General features: G+C 48.9%; 3 protein-coding genes across 6 annotated transcripts; 2 read left to right on the forward strand and 1 right to left on the reverse strand.

Moving 5' to 3' along the window:
* Positions 1 to 2,272: 2,272 nt before the first annotated feature.
* On the forward strand, positions 2,273 to 5,749 carry slc2a12 (solute carrier family 2 member 12). 2 transcript variants are annotated; one of them, XM_049757951.2, is made up of 6 exons: positions 2,273 to 2,412; positions 2,969 to 3,081; positions 3,514 to 4,771; positions 4,861 to 4,983; positions 5,260 to 5,392; positions 5,471 to 5,749. In XM_049757951.2, the coding sequence occupies exons 2-6, from the start codon at positions 2,995 to 2,997 to the stop codon at positions 5,544 to 5,546; spliced, it is 1,677 nt and encodes a 558-aa protein (XP_049613908.1). In that variant the 5' UTR covers positions 2,273 to 2,412; positions 2,969 to 2,994; the 3' UTR covers positions 5,547 to 5,749. The 2 variants fall into 2 exon arrangements, with proteins under 2 accessions (XP_049613908.1, XP_049613909.1); XM_049757952.2 differs by having other exon boundaries at positions 2,969 to 3,076; positions 3,515 to 4,771.
* A 34-nt stretch (positions 5,750 to 5,783) lies between these two features.
* On the reverse strand, positions 5,784 to 8,799 carry tbpl1 (TBP-like 1). Of its 3 annotated transcripts, none has more exons than XM_049757957.1 (7): positions 8,647 to 8,799; positions 7,519 to 7,761; positions 7,248 to 7,330; positions 7,073 to 7,136; positions 6,778 to 6,881; positions 6,472 to 6,566; positions 5,784 to 6,372 (listed from the first exon to the last, which is right to left on the reverse strand). In XM_049757957.1, the coding sequence occupies exons 2-7, from the start codon at positions 7,645 to 7,647 to the stop codon at positions 6,290 to 6,292; spliced, it is 558 nt and encodes a 185-aa protein (XP_049613914.1). In that variant the 5' UTR covers positions 7,648 to 7,761; positions 8,647 to 8,799; the 3' UTR covers positions 5,784 to 6,289. The 3 variants fall into 3 exon arrangements, with proteins under 3 accessions (XP_049613914.1, XP_049613910.1, XP_049613913.1); XM_049757953.1 differs by having other exon boundaries at positions 7,513 to 7,761; XM_049757956.2 differs by lacking the exon at positions 8,647 to 8,799 and adding an exon at positions 7,912 to 8,546 and having other exon boundaries at positions 7,513 to 7,761.
* A 7,135-nt stretch (positions 8,800 to 15,934) lies between these two features.
* tcf21 (transcription factor 21) lies at positions 15,935 to 17,193 on the forward strand. The gene is made up of 2 exons (XM_049757958.2): positions 15,935 to 16,519; positions 16,793 to 17,193. Exons 1-2 carry the CDS (start codon positions 16,067 to 16,069, stop codon positions 16,880 to 16,882), a joined length of 543 nt encoding a protein of 180 aa, XP_049613915.1. The 5' UTR covers positions 15,935 to 16,066; the 3' UTR covers positions 16,883 to 17,193.
* Positions 17,194 to 21,757: the final 4,564 nt, after the last annotated feature.

The following is a 21,757-nucleotide window of genomic DNA, read 5'->3' on the forward strand; positions in this document are numbered from 1 at the left end:
GCGAGGTGCCGCGTGCGCTTCGGCCAGCTCTAAGTGGATTAGCGTCTGCCTGGGCCTAGAGGAGGCTCATCGGTGCATGACCTCGTTGGCGGCGACGCCGTGGCAACCAGCGCCATGGTGACGGCGAGCTGCTCCTTTGCATATCTGCTTTCCATACGCGGGAAGGAAGGTGAATGGCGCGCTTGCTCAAGATGACGGCGCCTTCGCCGCACTGGAGACGCAAATCACTCGCTAGTCAGCATTTTACGACTTTGCAGCCTCTCGTATACAAACACACACACACACACTCGCTCGCTCTGTGTTTTTACGCCAGGTCCTTCCTTAGCTGAAGCATGGCAGCGCCGCCAGATGTTTGAGTCATGTGAGTCAGACGTGTCGTTGGCCTCAAACAAGCTCACAATGTTGACTTGGACGCCAAATAAAGACAAAAGCAGCAACTCGCCGAGATCCCAATGGAAACCCGCCGCAATGTATTCTTAGTTGATTCTTTTTGTTGAATTAATTGTATTTTGAAACGCATCATTGCCCAATGAAGTGTCTACAAAATGGGATCCATGAATGTGTTGCACACGTTTGCCAAAAGTGACGTCAAGGCAAGGAAGTGGCCACAAGTGCTCACACAAAGCTGTCCTGTGACAGCTGACGGATGAATAATGCTTACTCATAAGCACGGGCGCGCGCGTGCGCGAACCCCTGCACGCACGCACGCACGCACGCACACGAAGGCTCCCGACCACACCTTCTGCAGACTCCCACGGATTAGCGCCTTCGTTAACGTGCTTGGATATTTACGCATTGCATAACATGTTTCCATGCGCTAATCCTTCGCGCTGTCTCTTTCAACTTGCCCAACACGCACACGCACGAACAAAGAGCGCATCGAGGTGTGGCGCCGGTGTTACATAACAGCTGGAGGTCAAGGTTCAAACTACCTGCAATAAAAGGGCATCTTTATGAGATTCAACGCAAGTGGCGGTGAACAACGCCCCTTAGCGGCCAATGGTGGTACTGACGCGCGGTGATGAAATAATGAACGCCCAAAAGTCACACTTTCAGGTTCAGTTTTTCAAAGGAAACATTTGCGATCAACTTTTCGTCAAAAAATCGTGAAGGACGAAACTATTTTCAATTTTCACTTCCATTTATTTTTCAAGACTTGAGGTCTTATTTTTTTCAGTTACATGTTTTATATTTTCAGATTCACATCTCTTTTTTTTCAGTTTCAACTCTGGTTTTTCAGTTTCGGATCTTTTTTTCGAGTTTTATTCACACTTGATGATGGATTTAATTTGAAACAGTGATGTATTTTGGTCACTAGGTGTCACTGTTTCTGTGTTTTAGATATATATTTGTTTAATTGTAATTACTTTCGATTATGTATTGTTATTGTGCCTTACGGTAAGTACTGGGCAACGAAGTTCAAAACGCAGGTGTCTTTTCCAATGTCTGAGCGTCCAAAAAAACGTATTACATTTCCCTGCTTTGATAAAAAAAACGAAGCATTCAGCAGCTTAGTTCAATAACAGAAAAAAAAATTCTAGTTTTATTTGTTCAAGTACGAGTTTTGTTTTTTCAAGTACAAAACGTTTTACCCCAATCTACCTCCTTTTGCAAACACCAACTGCTAACCTTCCATGTCCAACTAAACAAGTCCAAATAAACACAACCAAAGAGGCGGCGGATGGTGGTGTGTGTGTGTGGGGGGAATCACAATCCCCCCCCACCCCCCCAAATGAAAAAAAAAAAAAACACCCCACTCTTGCTTGCGCAAGAAAAGTAGCCGTGACCTTTGGACTGTGGGCTTAGCTTCCAGCAATAAGAATGTCAGATAAGCAATGAGGCAGCTATATGACATGATGAATTTATGGCTGATAAATTAGGATGTCCTGTTTTGTGCGCGTGTGTTGCATAATACGCTCGCAGTGGGAATCAAATGGCTGGGTTCTGAAAACATGACCCCAAACCAACTAGAAACAAGTGCAGCAGGCCAGGCAAATGCGGCGGCCCCTTGTTTGTATTTGTAGTACGGACTGTTGCAACACATGCACGATTACATAATAGTCAGAATGATCATATAACAATATTTATACGATCATTTACAACGTTAATGGTTTCCAAAAGTCACAGTTTCAACACAAAACATTACACATTTGCATTCCTCTCAATTTATCAGAAGGCAGAGTCGAGATGAGCGTGCAATAGATTTGGACCAATAGCAAGGCAGCATAGGCGGTGCCTGGATGGATTCGCACTTTTGATTGGTGCACAAAACCAACATGGGCGCGGCCATCGATGTTCGCTTGTCCAAAACAAGAAGGCCCACGAGCACTAGCCCAGGAGTAAGCCGAGAAAAAAGCCGTGCAAGAAAGTCAATGGAGCGACAGACGCGACTTTAAAAGAGCCAACAAGCAGGTAGGTGCCAATTACGACGCTTTAATAAACTTACTGTCCACTTTCATCGTCATTTTTGGACGTTAGGCCGCAACGACCGAATACGTCACGAAGTGACGTCAGCAGTCTACTTTTTCATGGTTCGTGTAAAGCAATTTTTGGGCTCATTCAAAGAAACATGGGCCAGGTCACGTGCGGTTGCCGCGATTTTTTTTTTTTTTCCAAAAATGAATTTGGTTCCTGTCCATTATATGCATGTACCTCCACATTTTAGCCCCCCCTCCGAATTTATAAATAGTTATCCAAAATAAGTGAGCAAAGATAGACTTTTTCAACACTCATTCAGAGTACAATTAAGTTGATGGTTGTCAATACTAAGATGTACAATTTTTACTTTAACGTGGTCAAAAGGGCAAAAAAGGTCAATGACAAAAAGTGAAAAAAAATCTGTGGAGTTTCTAATATTGTCCCATTTTGTGGGTCTTGCAAGACTTGCCCCAAAATGGATGGCACCCGAGAAGCTGTGCTTTGAATGAACGTAGGTCATCTTTTTTTCCCTCACCTCAACGTGTTGCAGAGCCGCTGCTCGCCGCCCGCCCACAGATGGACCCCGACAGCCAGACCAAGATGATGTCCCGTCAGCACCCGGGGAACCCGTCCTGCGATGACAGCAGAGCCGGCGGCGGTCAGGCTAATATTAATATGCTCAGCTTGATCGTTTTGACAGTCTTTGAAAACTGGTTTCTTGTTTGCGGCCCGGCCCCGCTTCCAGTTTGTCTTCAGTCTAAGGTTGAACATTCAGAATTAGTTCCAAAAAGTATGTTTACTGCCTGGCTTGCATGAACAAAGCAGACACATCTTGACATGAATTAAAAAAAAAAACTTATATAAGTCATGCATTCCAGTACAGTTGGAGCCACAGTAAAATCAAGACAAGCTCACTTGTTTACATTGCTGACTCGCTTTCTACGCTACAAAAAGCACAAATACAGACATGCATGGACAACAGCTGAACCTGTGCCTGTGCCTGTGCCTGTTAAGCACTAAAATCTAACCATCACATCTGGCTAAGTGAGGTGCCTGCTGATTGTGGCCTGATTTCCTGAGGTTTCCTTTTGTGCAGGCTGCAGCTGGCTGGCGGTGGCGGCGGCCGTGGCGGCCTCGCTGAGCGGCTTGATGCTGGGCTACGAGATGGGCCTGACGTCGGGCGTGCTGCTGCAGCTGCGCGTCGTCCTGTCGCTGTCGTGCCGCCAGCAGGAGCTGCTGGTCAGCTCGCATCTGCTGGGCGCTCTGCTCATCTGCCTGGCCGGCGGCCCCGTCCTGGACCGCTACGGCCGGCGCCGCTCGCTGCTGCTGAGCGCCGGCCTGGTGGTGGGCGGCACGGCGCTGCTCATGGCCGCCTCCTCGCTGGCGGCCTTGGCCTCGGGCCGGGCGGTGGTGGGCATGGGCACGGCGCTGTCGGGCACGGCGGCGTGCCTGTACATCGCCGAGATCTCGCCGAGGGAGCGCCGCGGCCTGCTGGTGACGCTGTACGAGCTGATGCTGGTGCTGGGCGTCCTGCTGGGCTTCGGCTGCAGCTACGCTTTTGCCGCCACGCCTCGCGGCTGGGTCTACACCTTCGGGCTGGTCATCCCGCCGGCGCTGCTGCAGATGGGGGCCCTGGCGTTCCTCCCGCCCAGCCCCAGGTTCCTGTTGGCCCGGGGCCAGCCGGAGCGAGCCAGAGAGGTGCTGGCGCGCATGCGGCGCGGCACCAAGGAACAGGTGGAAGGAGAACTCCGGGATATCCAAATGGGGCTGAAGGAGGAGTCGGAGCACAGCTTCGCCGAGCTCTTCGGCGCCAAGTCCAACCTGCGATCGCGGCTCCTGACGGGCGTGGCGCTGGTCTTCCTCCAGCAGGCCACGGGGCAGCCCAACATCCTGTCCTACGCCTCGCCCCTGCTGCGCGGCGTGGGCTTCCGCAGCGACGCCGCCGCCACCCTGGCGTCCACCGGCTTCGGCGCCGTCAAGGTGGCGGGCGCCATCCCGGCCGTGCTGCTGGTGGACCGCGTGGGGCCCAAGAGCTTCCTGTGCGTGGGCGCGGCCACCATGGGGATATCGCTGGTCACGCTGGGCGCGCTGACCCTGCACGGTCGCACGCAACTGTCCAGCCTGTGCGTCAGCCACCCGCCGTCGCTCAACCTCACCGCCGTCTGGTGGGACGGCCGCACCGGCGACAACGGCACCCAGGAGTTTTTCACCAGCGCCCCCGTCTGGCGGACGGAAGACAACGAGGGGTCGTTGCGAAGCAGGACGGTGGACGAGGAATCGCCTTCGCTCAAGTGGGCCTCGCTCATCAGCTTGCTGGTGTTTGTGGCCGCCTACTCGGCCAGCCTGGGGCCAAGTGAGTCGCTCCCAATCTCACCTCGATTGACAAATTCCAATCTGGCTCTGAACAACCTGACAAGCTGCTTGTGTATTTTGACTTGCCAGTGGTGTACGTGGTCCTCAGCGAGATCTTCCCCATGGGCATCCGGGGGCGAGCCGTGTCGGTGGTGTCGGCCGTCAACTGGGCCGCCAACCTGCTCATCTCTGCCACCTTCCTCACCATGACAGGTACGTTGGTGTTCCCTCCTGAATTCATCATTTTAGAAGCACATTTGTGACATCTGGAACCATTTGCGTGTTGCTGCGCAGACTTTTGAGTAATTGCTGACTTGAGTAATTGATGAAATAATCAATCAATTGTGAAAAGATGCGATAACTGGCCTAATATCAAAGTTCACGAGATTAGTTGAGAGTCAAGCGTTACTATCTTGGGCAAATGCCAAAGGTTGCACTCTGATGTTGCTTGTGCAGCTGATCCAATCGTACTTTTTCTTCTTTCTTCAGAGAAGATCGGCGTCCCAAACATGATGTTCCTGTACGCGATAATGAGCTTCGTCCTGTTGGTCTTTGTCATCCTCTGCGTGCCCGACACGCGAGGACGCACGTTAGAGGAAATCTCTAAAGAACTGGCAAAAAAGTGAGTTGCGGACGGATTGATTCCGGTGTGCCACCAGTCACGGGCCTCATCTTGTGTTTTTCTCCTCCATTTATCCAGGAAGCATTTTGAAATCAACCTGTGCAAGAAGGTCCCAAATGCGAAACACAGGGAGAGGCCCCCCAACATCCTGTGACCACTGGACAAGTTCAACATTCGACTCACTCCACGCAATATATATTTTTTTGGTACTACTTTTCATTTTACGTAGACAGTGTTAATGTTTAATTTAATTGTTAGTACTTAAAAAAAATCTGATTTTGGATGAATATGTATTTTAAAGACAGGCATGCGAGATCACAACTTTTGATTATAAAACGACGCGCTTCGTGGCTTTTACATTTTCTTGTAATTTCTCTCAAACACAGTAGGCTGCTTTATTTATCACTTTATTTTTGTATAAAATACAAAAGTCTTGAAGCTGTGGGGGGGGAAAAAAAACGGCCGGCGTGAGGTCCGCTTATAAACGGATCGGGTGACGTCGACTGCAATTAAGAGTCATGCGGGTACAAGTCCAGTCGGTTTTAGGGATGCGCATGAGCACAAACATTAAAAGCTGGTCTCGGAAACGGAGCTTACGTTTACGCTCAACCTGCACTAAAACATCCTCAAAAGTTCGCCTATACACACACACACAGGCTCAATCCTGGAATAACAATATTACAAAATCATATTTACAATTTACAGCGAGTGTCAAAATGTACATGAGTTGAGTAAGCCGGATTTTGGAGAGTTTTGTAGTTTTCCGTGGACGGAGAAAATGGTTGACTTGCAACAGTTTTTGCGTTTTTTTTTTTTTTTTTTGTTACTTCTAAAACGACTGCGAGTCCACAAGAAGCGCACTCGGTGGCGAGAGGACCGAGGCCCAAGCGCTCCGCCTTACTTGCAGAGCGGCTTCTTGCACTCAAAGAGGAGCGGGTACACCTGCTCCACCGCCGTGGCCACGTTCTGCACGTTTGGTCCTGACAAAGAGCAACAAATCAGAACCCGAGTCGCAGCTTAGGAATTCCTCCGGGGACGAGGATTGCGCAATGTTGGAGTGGCGAGCTTGGCTGAGGTACCTGTGACTGTGAGGCTGCCCGTGGAGAACACCTGGATGGTGGCCTTGATGGTTTTGATCCTGTAGGTGGCGGCAGGGTGGAGCTCGGGCTCATAACTGACGCAAAGAAAAACAGGGTTGGCCGGTATTACGGGCAACCAACAAGCTAATGAAATAAAAACATCACATGGAATAACATGTTGCTAGCGAGGCAAAACAGTCCACTTGTCGAAAATGTGTGCACCCTTCTACTGCTAGGACCCGGCCACTAGAGGGCGCACTTGGCCGACATTTTGAGACGGTAGGCGCAGACAATCTGGTCACCTACCTGGCAATGGGCCGGTTCTTCTTGGTGAAGTCCACCAGGTGGATGGCAAAGGGCATGGAGCAGACGGCCAGCACGTTCACCACCTTGAAGGCCGAGAACCTCACCTGAACACAACACGTGGCAAACGTCACATCCACAACTTTCATGCTTCACCTATTGCTCAGATGTTTCCGAGGAACCTTTCTGTGTGCTGACATTTTAGCAAGACATATCGGAAAGGGTTCAACACTCATCAACCACCTCGTTCTCTTTATTTTCAATATGAAGTTGTGGTCAAAGTGACGCTTCGTCCCACCTTGAAGCCAATTTTTTGCAGACATCGTGCCAAGCGGCGAGCACCTTGCTTGGCCTCGTCCTCGCTGAAAGAGGCGGAAACGGCGGCATTATTACATTGTGTGCCACCAAGGTCCAAGCTGTGCAACAAAATGGCCGCCCGTAAACATGAAGACAATGTGAGCAGTCATTCCTACCTTGTTGCTCCAGTGCAGATAATTTTCCCTGAGGACCAGATGGAAGCGGTTATCTTGGGCTTCCGAAGCTTCATGAGGACTTTCTGAATCACACAAGGTTTTGGTTTTTATTTGGAATAACATAAAAAAATCGCTGGCACACATGCTTTTACTCACTTTTGGTTTTCTCATTATAAACTCGGCCAAACAAGAAAGCGCAACCCCCTAATTATCACGTGACAGACATCAAGCGAGGAAGACCCTTTTAAATCCCAAAAAGCCTTACCCCCACCTCCGGCTTATAGATGACGTTGGTTCCCTCCAGGGCGATGGTGCGCAGGTTGAGGTGGCACCTGGTCCTGAACGTTGCCACCACATTGGTGACGATGATATCCAGAGTGTCATCATTGCTGGAATCCATGGAGGAAGTGTGTGTGCGTGTGTATGCGTGTTGCACAGAGAGGACCTCACAGGGCTCACTCCTCACTCGTCCGCCATCATCGTGACGTAAAGCGCCCGTCGTGCGCGTTCAAGACTGCGGGGAGAAAAAGAGGACCATTCATTATTTATCCAATGTAATTGAGGAAGAAATAAAATAAAAACACTTTTTTCGAGGCAAAGTTAAAAATGACTTGTGCCAACAATCTGCTAACATGACCACCAACCTGCATAGTGCTAAACTTACCTTGACATGCAGATGTTTATCAACAATGCGGCTGGCTGGCTCGCTGGCTGGCTCCCTCCCTGCCTCCCCCTAGTGCTCAGTCGCTCGCTAGCCCGGAAACAAGCGCGCATCGTCGCCGCTTTAGTAGAAAACTTCAACGCAAAGCCAGCCAGCGAATTAAAGCGGCGAACGTGCACATCACGGGTTGATTTGGCCAAAGCGTTTCGTCTCCTCAGCTCCCCCAAAACAAAGCCTGTGTCACACTTGGCTGTTGAGCTTTGTGGGGGCTCTCACGGGCCGCTATCGCACGCGACCCTCCTGGCCGATGAATCACGACAGATGCTTTGATGGTTAAACGCAGTCATAATCGAGTTGGGACGAAATTCGCACGTTAACGTGCACCCTGACGTCAACTCGGACTTGATGCTTCGGCTAACTGGGAGGCTAGGCTAGGCTAAGATGGCTTTTCTCGGAGGGGTGTGTGATGCGCTATTATTTATCTTGTGATGGGTATACGCGGGGAAACCAACGGCGACACCGCACTTCGGACACGAACCATCGCCGCGTTGTGACTTAAAATGGACAGAAACGAGAGCATAAAATCAGCAGAGCAGTGTGAAGTATGAATGAAAACTTGTTAGCATCTAGAGCTAGCAACATCGCCGCCTGCGGGTATCGCTGAGGCTTTTTTTTTTTTTTTTTCGTAATCAATGTTTGTTTTCACGTGAAATGCTGCCTTTGAATTGTTTTAGATACCTCATCCGCTTGTCAATGCGGAGCCCCCAGAGTTCCACGAGTCCGTCAACCGGATTGCTGATTCTTTTCCCTCCGCGCAGGTTGCGGAAAGATACTACAAATTGGACTACGCCACTTAGCAAAACATTTTCCGGCGGTAGTTTAAAAAATAAAAGCTAGGTAAACCGGCTTCCGGGTTTTAGCCTTCGAAATAAGAGCATTGAACTTTCTCGATTTAAAGAAGAAGCAGTTGAGTTGACGTCAAACGACGTAACGATTTGATTACACGAGAACAACAAACAAATACAATAAATGCAAACTATAAATGAATCTTAAAAAATTTACATGCCAGATACGTCATAAGACTTGTAGACTATTATTAAACATATGTTGCAAACCCACAGGTTTAGGAGAAAAGTACAATATAGAGAGACCATATACCTTTTTTGAGCGTGAACAAAGTATATTTCTTATAAAGTAGTTGAATGAGTGCTGTTCATCCTAATAAAATAAAGAGCAAGTGAGAATTATGTTTCCAAATGTTTCTCAAATTCCAGTATCACACTTGAGCCGGCTCGCGTTGACGCCGTGGACAAACAACAAGGTGGCTGGCGCGTTCCGCTACGTGTTTACTCTGGGCTTGACGTCTAAAATGAGGTGATTTAACTCCATCTCCAAAGGGGTGGGAGGGGAGAGGAACATCTGCTCTGGAAAGGTTCTGGAGAGGCTACAAAACCAAAGAAGAGAGTGAGGACACTGTTTACAAGCCAGTGGGAATGTTTGTCTTATCATTGAGAGAATTGGCTCGCATGAATGAATGCAGAGAGGAGAACTCCATCTTCATAATTCGCATTCAATCCGCACAAGAACGTTGTTGAGATGTCCCGAGATGTTTATTATGAAGGTTTACGAGGGGGAAGGACGCTGATCTTTTTCCTTAGGTCATACCGCATTGAAAGTAAACACGCAGATGTGCGCAGCGTCGCTTGGAGATACGTGCGAGAATAAACAATCCATCCATCAATGGGCTCAATGATATCGCCGAGTCTCTTTATACTGCCGATTTTCACCCATCGCCAGCGGGACTAGAACGGATCCCTGGAGCGGAGGGTATCGAATGAATATGCACGACTAGTCATTTCAAAGATTGGGTGTGTGTGTGTGTGAGACAAAGACGGACGGCGTGTGAGTTAATCCAGCAGCGTGCCGGTGCAGCTCTGGGATCTGCCGAGTGTAAACAGAGACGTGGGAACGACCGAGCCTGTTTACATCTTCTCCATTCTTAGTGGGACCACAAGACCACACGGTCCGCACGCACACGCACACACGCACGCACGCACGCCCCTTTCTTATCACATTCATATCATCACATGTCCTACCTGACTACACCTAGTGAAATTGGATTTAGTGCGCTAACATTAACACACCTGCACAAACATGGAGGAGCGCGTCGCCGTGTTTAGACTCGCTTGGCAAACGGAATTGAGCGATGGCCGGCTTGGCTCCGCGCCGCACAAAATAACGATTAAAAAGAAATAACGGGTCAGCACGTCATCCATCAGCGGCGCGCATGCGCTGGCGGCCTCAGTCGTGCACGGTTTGGCGGCCATCTTGCGAGGAGCGAGTTACGTCACGGCGCTCGTGTTCCAAGCCCACCTGCTCAGCATCGATCACAGCGATGACTAAATCTAAAAGCCATCGGTTATTTCAAAGTTGAGTCATGCTCATTTCCGCCACGCCTTCCTGATGTAATTTATCGCCGACAGTTTTACGTACCTTTGATTTGTGGCGAGAAATATTCCATCGCTTGATCTTTTGGGGGGGGCGGGGGGGGGGGGTGTTTAATACATATCAAGAAGTTATTTGTTATCAGGTTGATCTAACTTTTGCTCTTTTCTGGAGGGGAGGGGAGGGGGGGTGCTCTCTCCTCAACTCTACACTCAAACTGGTGTTTTCTTTTTAGTCTAAACAAATAAAACAAGGGACATGAATACAAAAGCAAAATAAAACAATAATGACAAATACATAAGAATTTACTTTCTTAAAAAATACAAATTAAAAATAAGAACATTAGTTATACAAATATATATGTCAATTTGTTTAAATTAGATTCTCGATTTAATCGTTTGTGTGTGTGTGTAATGTATATGTGTGTGAGTGTACTGGGTGCGGGGAGGTGATGAAATAGAAGGAAGGATGTTTTGGGGTGCCTGTGTGTGCATGTGTGTGCATGTGTGTGTGCGTGTGTGTGTGTGTGCAGTGTTTGTCGGGCGAGCTGGGGAGAGGGTGCAGAGTGACAGACGGAAGGGTGTGTGTGTGTGTGTGTGTGTGTGTTGTTTGCATGGAAGATTTGTGCTTTTCAACATACATACGCATGCGCACACATGCACGCACGCACGCACGCACGCACACACACACACACTCACTCACTCACACGTAGTGATATATAAATTAATGGTCTCCTCGGGGAGTCATCCAAGGGCCACGGGCGTTTGGGAGAAAAGATTCTCGGAAAACGGCTTCATCATCAAAACATTTGCTCATTGCTAACCACATCTTAGCTGTCCACCGAGTGAGGCGTGGGCGGCGGGGATAGCGATTACGCTAACGAAATACCCTAACCATGTCAAACTCGTGGCAGTCACTCATGCCTACAACAAAAGATTAGACGAGAAGAAGCCGAAGAGAACAAAACCGTTCTCAAGCTTCTCCTTTTGTCCGACTCCAAAGCAGGAAGTCGTTGGAGAGCCGGCCAAGAAAAGCCTGTTAGATGTATCGTGCGTGTAGATACCGAGTCTCATTGCGCTGCGATTTATGGGCCCGCAAATTTCTTTCTACTGAGTCGTTGCCTTTTTAGCAACAATGTTTCCGCTTTTATTATGACAAAAAATACACATAAGATAATAATATTACATAAAAGCAGTTCTCCATTCCGGTCTCGCCAGCAACCGGCCATTCTCACTTCCTGTCCCAATAATAAGCGGATAGCGGTGGGATCGGTCGGGAAGAAGCAAAGCCGAGGAAGGCTAGTTGATCCAAACAAACGCTTGTTTTTACGACGGTCCCGTCAGCCATTATCTGTCCTGGGAGTTATGCCGGAGCGTAAATAGAGAGCGGCACCGAGCGCCAACACAGACGCTCGGTGGGCCCCGGCCCGGCCAGAGAAGATAAGCACAAGAGTTGATTCCATTTCAGCTCTTGTGCCGTTTTAGCACTAATGGACGCCGAGCGGAGGGAGCTTGGGCTTTTATCTCGGCGCTCAATAAAACGAGGCTTTGGTCCTCCGGCACTGCTCTTAAGATTTACAAAAGGGTTAGAGCAAGATGGAAACACACAAAGTGGCTTGACATGATTTCCTACAATGAAAAAATGTCAGCGAAGCCCAAAAAAAAAAATTCCGAAAGATAAGCTAGACAAATGAACGGAGGTGTTTCGGTGTCCCCGTTGAAGCGTTATCATTCACGACTTGTGTAAACACGTATCGCGGCGTGAACTTTCGCCGCACGGCGAGCACCTGCGCCGAGAGCCCTTGAGTGCGTCGCCTGGGGCGACCACATGTGCGCGGGTGCGAGGTCGAGCGGACAGACGTGACGTTCCGTTTGGCGCGGCAGAGAAATGATCCGCACCGTTTATTATCTTTAATTAGCATCGGAGGTGGAAAAGATAGATAAGGCCCGCCGCCGCCATTTAGCTGATGGATGCGATGCGACCCCCCCCCCCCCCCCCCATGCCGCCCTAATATAGACAAAGTCTTGTGAAAAGAGCAGGAAGAAGAGTGTCATCACTTTTTTTTCTGGCTTTGGATCTTTTTTACCTCCAACAATTGCAATTCATATCATTTTGATTATGACTATTACTGCCTAAAAATACATACAATATATACTACTATATACACGATACATATTATATACTATACATTTTATAGTTACTTTTTTATAAATGTATTATATGTATTTATATATATATTTATTATATTTATATTATATTTAAAAAAATATATACGTATGTACTACATATTTTCACTTTACAGGGATTTTTAAAGGCAATTCAGTCATTAGCACAAAGCGCTAAAGTTAGCACACATCTGTTTGCAATTATGCCACGAAGGCAAGATGCTTTAGCATCTGTCCTCCGCGACTAAGTGGACCGGAGCTCAGGTCGCACTCGTGCATACAAACAAACACGTGCGCACACTAATGAGCACACACACACACATGGACGGACAGGCACTTGTCTGCTTCCTGCCTGTGAGACTGGCTCGGGGTTCCGAGGATTGCGGGGCTCCCCGGAGATTTGTGTGTGCGCGCCGGGCGTCTTTTTATCACAACTCACATCTGACTTCTTAGCCATCTCCTGTTGGCCTCCGGTGGCATCATGTCGCCGTCTCACGGGAGCGCTGAGCCCGTGAAAACACAGATTAGGCCCGGACCAGGTCTTGGCGAGCGTGATGACCTTAACAGCCCTAGTTTTAAAATGCTAACGGTATGCCAACAGTGAGGGAAAAAAAAAGGTTCTCTCCTGTCCACTAATGGCGCTTTGATGTGCATGTTTAGACACCAAGCTAAGCCACAGACATCAGGCCACACATTTCTGTGGCTATATGCAACACTTAGGCATACATACAGCGAGTACAAATATTTGTATAAGTTACCTCCCTGTGTAGAAGAAGGAGGAGGAGGAGGAGGGCGGTAGCCATAGTTGGTAGCCCGGGACGGGTCTCCATCGTGGGCTCATCTCCCCGCGGGACCTGGAAGGAGGAAGGGAGGGAGGGAGACGGGTCATGTGGGTAACGTCTCTGGCCCAGTCAACACGTCGGCCCTATCAGCCGTTTGGCGCTATCGATAGGCTGACGGGCGGCAGACAGAGGCGCATCTCACGCGAGATGGCCCGGACAACGCCGCTGGCTGCCTTCGGGGACCACTCCTACATTCGGAATGGTTGATAGCATAAATGAGATCATTTGCCGTATCAGTAAACGCAACCGCGAGATATGATGCGGTGACATCATTATTGTAAAGACCCCCGCCCAAAAAAAAGAGAAAGTCATAATATTAGGTACATCGGATTACTCTGCTCCATTTTTTCCCCCCTGCCTTTATTTATTTTTGTGGTAGGCCAACACACTTGCAATGTCTAAAGTGCTCGTGTGTTGTTTGCGTTTGGGCCGCAAATGTTTGTTTGCGCTCAACTGTTTTGACTCTGCGTGTTGCGGCTGGGATAAAGTTTGGTGGCGAGGAGGGGGGGGCAGTTTGCCGTGAAGGATTTAGGAGAGTGGAGAAGGCTCACACACATAAACACAGCCAAAGGCTTGAATGGGAGATGGAAAAGCCAGCAGTGTCCCTCTGCTGTGTTTATAAAATGGAGGCTCACTCCCGGCCGGGGCGGTGAAACAGAGCAGGACTCTGTGCCCAGTCCATAGCAAACGTGCAAAATATTCAAACAATATTCAATCCAAAAATTGGTGCATATGTGACACCCACATCACAGATAAATGCGCATTCCAAACAATAGGCTCCGCCTCCCTCCCACTGTAAGCAAGAAGACTTCCAGGGTCCACTCAGCAAATATCAAAGGACCTTGTTGTCTTTTTGAAATATAATCATATTCCCAACGCAATAAACATGTTCATAACTCTCGGTGATTGTCCGCCACTTCCTGTCCTCGTCACTCCCCGTTAGCTCGTTGCACTCTCGGCAACCTCCATTTTTTTCGTTGGGATTTTTGGTCCTCAAGACGGACTTGAACTGAGAAGAAACCTGTTTGTGTGTGTTGGGGTTGCAGGGAGTGTGTGGGGGTCGCTGGTGATAATGGACAGAGAGCCGAAGTGTTCGGACAAAGATAGATGATGTTTTTCTCACCCCCAGCCTCACTCACAGATTACAGTTGTTATTTCTCGCACGGCCCGCTCCAATTGGATTTTTTTTCGTTTTCCGGTTTGATATTTACGATTTCGTTCTCCGTGTGACAAAAACATGTGGGATGTTTTCCCGCTGGTGAATAAAACAATATTTGCCTTCTTGTTGGACGCGCAGCTAGCAAAACGGACCAAGGTGACGCCACTTCGCACATTTTAACCTTACATGTAAATTATTGATCCATAAAAGGCAAATGTGTAGCTAGCAAGTGAGCATTGACTCGTTTGAGCAACATCTGGAAGCCGTCCCTTGACGGTGACACGGGACCACGGTGGTGACCTTTGACACCTAAGCGGCTAATTAGCAGCGCGTCCTTCCATAAGGGGCCAGCTCGCCCGTTTTCGTCTTTCTTCGAACCTCCTCCCGACTTCCACCTGTCGCCTCGTGTCACAGCCGGCCAGGGAATACTTTGGCCTTTGTTTCAATGGCATATTTGAGCTTTCCTTCAAAAGCAAAAGTTCTCTTTTTTTGTGCCTTTGCTCTGATTGCACATGTCACTACATGAAAAATTCTGCAGCGTGCAATCAAGCCAATTTCTTTGGCCTCAAGAGAGCCTTTGCGCCGCGTGTAAATAAGTAACGCTCGTAAAAGTGTGTTTCTTCAGAAAACAAAGGAGGACGTGCGGGTCTTTCTGTTTTTTTCTTCACGAGCTATTTGCGTCCTTCTTCTCTCTGGTGGACACACGCGGCTCAGAGGAGCATCATCAATCTCGTGGACTCTATTATTACTTTGGCGATTTGAATCCGAGCCCACCCAGGAGGGACTCGGCCGCCTCGGCCGCTTGGCCTTTTGCTCATCTTCACGTGCGTTATTTTGCGCGGAAGGCCAAACGGGGGATTGCGGGCCACCTCGTGGTATCTATTACATCCGAGGGGACCCAGGCGCCGCTTTGCCATTCGAGACGTGACCCCACCCCTCCTCCTCCCTACTTGTCCTTGCACCCCACCCTGCGAACTGGCACAAAGTGCTGAAAGTTATGTGTGAGTGGACTGACTGCGTGCTAAGTACGTCTCATGATGGCAAGCCCGCGAGGACAAACATAAGTTGCAGCTTACGTGCACGTTCTGTTAAAAAACACAAAATCAACTTTGTCGGATGATTTGAATCCTTTTCTCAACACAAGCACTATGCAACTTACTATGGGGGAAGGCTCGCCCCCCCCCCCTAAAAAAATCTCATCTAAGAGTCTTCGATGATTTCTCTTTGGTGTTGGTGCCATGAGATTTTTTTTCCCATGGTGAAATATGAGCACCAAACAACGTCGGATATCCGGGCCAGCGCATTTTTGTGAGCGTCCAATAAAAAGTGAAGCGTTTGGGAGGTCCGTGCACGTTTTCTTTTTTTTTTCTCTCCTCCCATCCGTGCAGGCCGCCGCCCTCGCGCTGCTCACGGAGATAAAACAAAGTGAGCGGCGATGCTGTCCGCCACTCATGAGCAGAGCCAGGCAGCCCTGGGAGCTGACGTCCTGAAGCCGGCCTTCTCCGCATACCAGCGCCAGCACCACCAGTCCGTCCGTCCGTCCCGCCATGTCCACGGGTTCCCTAAGCGACGTGGACGACGAGCTGCTACTGGACGGCCTGCTTAAGTTGACCTCGGCCGACAGCGCCGAGGACAGCTCCAACGGCGAGGGCCGGGCCGTTGACACCGCCGCGCGCGCGCCGCCTACCAAGCGGCGCAGGACTGCGTCTCGCAAGGCCGCGTCGCGCAAGTCCTGCGCAGGAGAGGAAGGCGGCGGCGACGGAATCCAACGGGAGGGCAAACAGGTGCAGAGGAATGCGGCCAACGCGCGCGAGAGGGCGCGGATGCGCGTGCTGTCCAAGGCCTTCTCGCGGCTCAAGACGTCCCTGCCGTGGGTGCCGGCCGACACCAAACTGTCCAAGTTGGACACTTTGCGCCTGGCGTCCAGCTACATCGCGCACCTGCGGCAGGTGCTGGCCAACGACAAGTACGAGAGCGGATACGTCCATCCCGTCAATCTGGTGAGTGCTAGCTTGGAAAAATTGAAAATCCGACTTGCAATTGCACAACTGTCTGAAAATGATTGGCCTTTATATATTCATAACAAAAGGGAGTTCTGGTGGCAAATTATTATGATTAGTTTTTATTATTTTTTATTTACTTATTCATTAGGCCAACATTTTTGCATTGATTTTAAGAGCCGTCCTGATCTTGATTTCAGCTGAATGTGAATTGCGGACAGATGAACACAACCAATCCATATTTGAAGTTAAAAAAGATTTTTGCCTCCACAGACGTGGCCCTTCATGGTTGCCGGCAAGCCTGAAAACGAATTGAAGGAAATGCTGAGCTCGGCGCGCTTATGCGGCCCCACCGCATCCTGACCAAAACACACTTTGGATACCTCGCCCCCCCCCCCTGTCATGCGCACGTCTCATCTCCGCAGACTTTTCGAGTGGGAATAACGGAGGGCTGCTTGGAGGGAAGGCACGTGTGCCCTCCTCCTCCTTTCGTTCCCGTAACAAGAAACTATTTAATTGCATTTTTTTTACGTCACTCTTTATTGTCTTTGCTGGCCCAAAGACAAAATGGCATTCTCTTTGTCATATGTACTCTGCATCAACATTTTTTTTTTTTTACGTCTCTGAAATTGTACAGACGCTCGAAATATACAATCTCTATTTGTATCACTTGACACTTTGTGTGTGTTTTGTGACCTCACCTCGGTTTTCCCCCTTTGGGAATAATAGGCCAAGCCGAGCAGATACGCGGCGGGCGGTGTTGTTGCTCAAAGATAACGCTGGATGTGGTTGCCTTTGCAAAAATAAACGCTGGACAGCCACAGATTACGCTGAACACAAGAAAAAAGGCAAGGCTTGGATAGATTGAAAGAAAAAAAAGCTAAGCATGAGTTAAAGGCTTTTTTTTTCTTTAATGAGAAATTAATGGTGGGAATGAAAGGAAAAGAAAAAGGGGGAAAATGTGCGTTAATCCTGCCCAGAGCGCTTGTTTTAATTCTGCTGGGTTATGACCGGCCATGTTTACATCCCGCAGACAGTTATTTATGCATTCTGACAAAAGGCCGCTCTCTCTCTCTCTCGCTGATAGCATCCCCCCCCCCCACGTTCCAATTTTGTTGGCAAACACACGCACTTTAAATCTTATAGGAAAAGAAAGCGCACCCAAACAATCCTATAAAAGTGTTTGGCCGTCACTACGTTTGCGCTCGGCTCGGCTCGGCTCGGCTCGACAAGATGGCGCTAAAAGAGACGCGGCGATCGTGTCACTTGAAGGGCCCTCACCTAATACATCAGCGCTGGCTGGCAGCACACCCTCGACCCATCTCGACAGAACCCTTTGAGGGACCACCTGGGAGAAAATAAACTTGGCCGTCTGCCCTCCAGCTTAAGGAAGAGGGATTCCCATACTTGCTAATAGTTTTATTGGAGCTCAGCCCAAATGGAAAAAAAGACAAGCGGGAGTGACCGGGACACATTTTGGTTACGGCTGATGCTGTCATTTGTTGTACTCACAATTTAAGAGGAAAGCCTACAAAAAGATAAAAACTCTTGTAAAACGACCGCATCACTCATCTAGTTAAGATTTTTTTTTTGCCAAGTATTAAAAAAAAAACAGAAAAGAAGAAGAGTGAATGGATGGATGGAGGTGGAGAGCAAGCCCAAACGTTTGTGTGTGCATACTGTATATTGTAAGGCTGCCATCTAGCGGTAGCTAAAAGATGACCTTTTATGTCATAGAAGATTAAATGTGTGCTGCTCATACCTCGCAGTCAATGAATCCACAGAGACTTGGCTGGCTGTCAAACTTGCTTCCTTCCCTCCAGTCAAGTATCTGGTCCTTATTTTGTGGGATGATGCTTGTTCTTGTGTCTCAGCTGATGTTTTCCTTCTGACCACAAGATGGCAGCATCACGCTTGGAAAGTGGCGCCTCACTGGAAGAGAAGAGGATGCTCAGTCCAGATGGAATAACATGTCAACAATAAGAGCTGGGCTCATCATTCACATTGGCGGCTTGCACATTTGCTAGCTGGCTCTTCGGTGGGGCTTAGCAGACTCAATTTGTCTCCACAAGAACACCACCATCAAGTCGGGCCATCAAGACAAAACCACAAGATGAGTTTCACGAGTACTGCAAGGGATTCAGAAAGCTGCAGGAATGAGCTTTATTTTTTTTGCAGAGAATGAAGAATATATGTTGCTATTTTGGTTAAAGCATTATACTAACTGTTAGCCCACACATGAAGTATAGCCATGCTAGCATTAATCTAGAAGACCGGTTGTTCAAAATACACACTATGTTTAGTTTGACATTCAAAGCCTTTTTTTTGGGACAAATCCGGCCAACGTACTGGAACCTCAAAGCTTCTTAAATTGTCTCCGTCACCACGTCGAGCCTTTGATTTTTCGGTACGGTCCGATCCAATTACGGCGATCAAAGCGCGGGCCGAGGGTAAAGGAGGTCACCCGCCCGACACACATCCACGCCGTAAGAGCGGTGTTAGTCGACGGAAAGGGGCGCCGCGCTAAATGATGTTTGACCAGGTGGGCACAATTACCTGGTGCGTGGGCAACAATTACCGCGCGTGTTGTTTTTACAGGATTCAAGTCCATTACAATTAGGGGACACGAATCACAATCACCTGCCGTGTGTTTTTCCAGCCGCCGCCGCAAGCCACTCGCGACACCAGATTTCCTGATACTTTCCTTCTTATTAACGCCACTTAGAATGATCGGGCGCAGACAAGCGGGATTCCGCACAAGTGTCCCAACAAGTGGCCATTCATTCCACCACGACATTCGCAGGAAGCCAAAGCGCGACGGGTCAGTGCGTATGGAGGAGCGCAGAACAAGCTCTCACTGTTGAGTCCTATGAGGACGCTAATCCCACTGTATGTGTGTTAGCATTAGCGCTTGTGTCGCCAAAATCACTCACAGGTGACATTTGCTTATTTGATCTCAATTAAGTGGAATTAAAAGTCGCTTCATAAAATCTCAGCAACAGATCAGCAAAAGTAAAACACACACAACATCTCGGGGATTAGTTGTGAAATTAGTACAATAAGTTGCTGGAAGAATAGGTGATGATCGGCCAGTTGCTGTTCTCGACTACTCGCTCCCAAAACCGGGAACACCTCTGAGTACGGCCCGGCCCACACGTGGATTCAATTACGATCCCGTGGAATTCCGCAAAAGTGGTCGGCAATAAGGAAAATATTCCTCTAATCTGGGGTCTTCCTCACACTGGGTGCGAAGGAAATATAAAAGGGGAGGGGCGGCGGGGCGGAGAGGGGGGTCCCCGTTTAATTGGGTCCAGATTTGACCACCCGATTGAAAAAACACCGGGAGGGGATATTGCTTGCTTGTGTGTGAATCAATGGCCAAATGGCTTATAGGAAGCAGATGGAGAGAAGCACAGAAAGAAAACAGTGATTTCCACAAGAGACCACAACGGAAAACAGAGCGCGGGCGGCGACACAAATTAGCGGCAATACGAGGGAAGGTCACCATAATGCAACCACACGCGAGCGACACAATTGCAGCGCGTTTGCAAAACAGTCTGCGTGCGTGCGTGAGTGTGAGCTGTGGCCGACAGCAGCTTTGGCAGGAGTGACTTTTTGAGCGTCTCTCCTTTCCTCACTGGCATTACATTACTGTTTTGATCTATAGTCTGATTGATAGAAGGGCGTAAAAGCAATCGGATCTATGGATGGCGGTCCACTTTTTTGGATGCATCCTGGAGCTAGGTGAGGGACACCGCAATGTTTTTTTTTTTGGGGGGGGGGACATATTGATTCACCTTTCTGTCCATTTTTTCTCTCTCTGGAAGCCATTTGTCCACCTCGGTACTACTGATGCCCTTCCGGAGAGCCGAGTGTCAGCTTTCGTCCCCAAAGGATCACCCCCATGCATTTTTAATGGACACACTCATGCAGCGGACAAATGATTTTTATTTTTGACGGGGCTGGCTGGAGGCTGGAGCGGGTGGGTGGCTCCTGTTACATAGGGATGATAGCGAGTGTGAGCACGCACGCACGCACGCACGCCCAAGTGAGCACGTGCGCACACACACACCAACGCAAACAGAGGCAAGAATGAGCCCCTTGATAAGATCACCTGCATTAAAAAAAAAAAAAAAAAAACTTGCCATCCATGCGTGTTTTTGCAAATCATACATGTGTGCTTACTGCTCTTGCACACACACACGCACGCACATCCTCCACTTGCCACGGAGTGTTTGCCTAAATGTCCACTTGAGTTATGACGGGCTCCCGTCCAAGGCAGCCGGCCCACCGAGGCCTTCATTAAATGAGGATTAGAGTCGCTCTTGAAGGCCACTAACGGCGACTTGAAAAGCCGCTTTAATCCCAATCAAATCAAAATTCGAATTGGCACAGTCAGACCGAGCGTCAGTCACGACGAGGGCCGGATAAAGAGTACGATTCCGCGGAAGTCCATCGCTTTGACCAACTTCGAAAGACACATGCAAACAAAAGTCAAGGCAATGTCATTTTCCATAAGAGAGGAAAATCACGAGGAAAACGCGGGGCAGGTTGGCCGAGAGTATTCCCAGGTGCGACCGCAGCGTTCCCTCCGTGCACTTGAACTAACCGCCGACTGTGCGTGCGTGCGTACGTGCGCGTGTACGTGGAGAATGTGACTTTGAATTTGTTATCATTGGCTGGAACATTTCAGTTCAGCTCCAGTTTAGCTGCGAGCGAGGGAAAAAAAAAAAAAAAGAAGAAAAAAATACAGGCCGACACATTTGCACTGATAATGACAAATGAGCCAAAATGTCTCTTCATTCTATTTTTAACTCTGTGTACGTACAAGTTTTAAGACCTCTTTTCGATGCCCATCTTCTTCCCGCTTGTCTGGTCTCGTCTTGACCCAGCTCCACTTGCTCTGGCTCCAATCCCGCCATGCCTTTTCGGATTGGGGGGGCTTGCGGGACCACCCTGGGGAGAAAAAAGGGGAGCGAGGGGAATCACGTTACTCCCCAAAAATGCATAAGGCCTACAAAAGAGCAATGAGACAGGAGGGTGACGGAGACAAGGCTGCTGGATGGGAGGGGGAGACAAGGGGGGAGGGAAACAAGAGAGCACATGAAAGAGTGCATTAGTGATGGGGGGGTTGATTGGGATGGAGGGATGAGGAGTGCTGAAAGGAGGAGACCGATCACCGTGTTTTCTGTTTTTGCTCTCACAATATGAATCAAATTTTCGTATATAAAGTCACAC

Source organism: Syngnathus scovelli, chromosome 20 (genome assembly GCF_024217435.2).
Source record: "Syngnathus scovelli strain Florida chromosome 20, RoL_Ssco_1.2, whole genome shotgun sequence".
NCBI classification, from domain to species: Eukaryota; Metazoa; Chordata; class Actinopteri; order Syngnathiformes; family Syngnathidae; genus Syngnathus; species Syngnathus scovelli.

Excerpts from the sequence above, each read along its gene's own strand:
- tcf21 (XM_049757958.2), top strand. The coding sequence starts at position 16,067 with ATGTCCACGGGTTCCCTAAGCGACGTGGACGACGAGCTGCTACTGGAC. Across the intron at positions 16,520-16,792 it reads ACGTCCATCCCGTCAATCTG|ACGTGGCCCTTCATGGTTGC; the intron begins GTGAGTGCTAGC and ends TTGCCTCCACAG.
- tbpl1 (XM_049757953.1), bottom strand. The coding sequence starts at position 7,647 with ATGGATTCCAGCAATGATGACACTCTGGATATCATCGTCACCAATGTG. Across the intron at positions 7,137-7,247 it reads ATCTGCACTGGAGCAACAAG|CGAGGACGAGGCCAAGCAAG; the intron begins GTAGGAATGACT and ends CGCCTCTTTCAG. Across the intron at positions 6,567-6,777 it reads AAGAACCGGCCCATTGCCAG|TTATGAGCCCGAGCTCCACC; the intron begins GTAGGTGACCAG and ends TCTTTGCGTCAG.
- slc2a12 (XM_049757951.2), top strand. The coding sequence starts at position 2,995 with ATGGACCCCGACAGCCAGACCAAGATGATGTCCCGTCAGCACCCGGGG. Across the intron at positions 4,772-4,860 it reads CTCGGCCAGCCTGGGGCCAA|TGGTGTACGTGGTCCTCAGC; the intron begins GTGAGTCGCTCC and ends TTGACTTGCCAG. Across the intron at positions 4,984-5,259 it reads CACCTTCCTCACCATGACAG|AGAAGATCGGCGTCCCAAAC; the intron begins GTACGTTGGTGT and ends TTCTTTCTTCAG.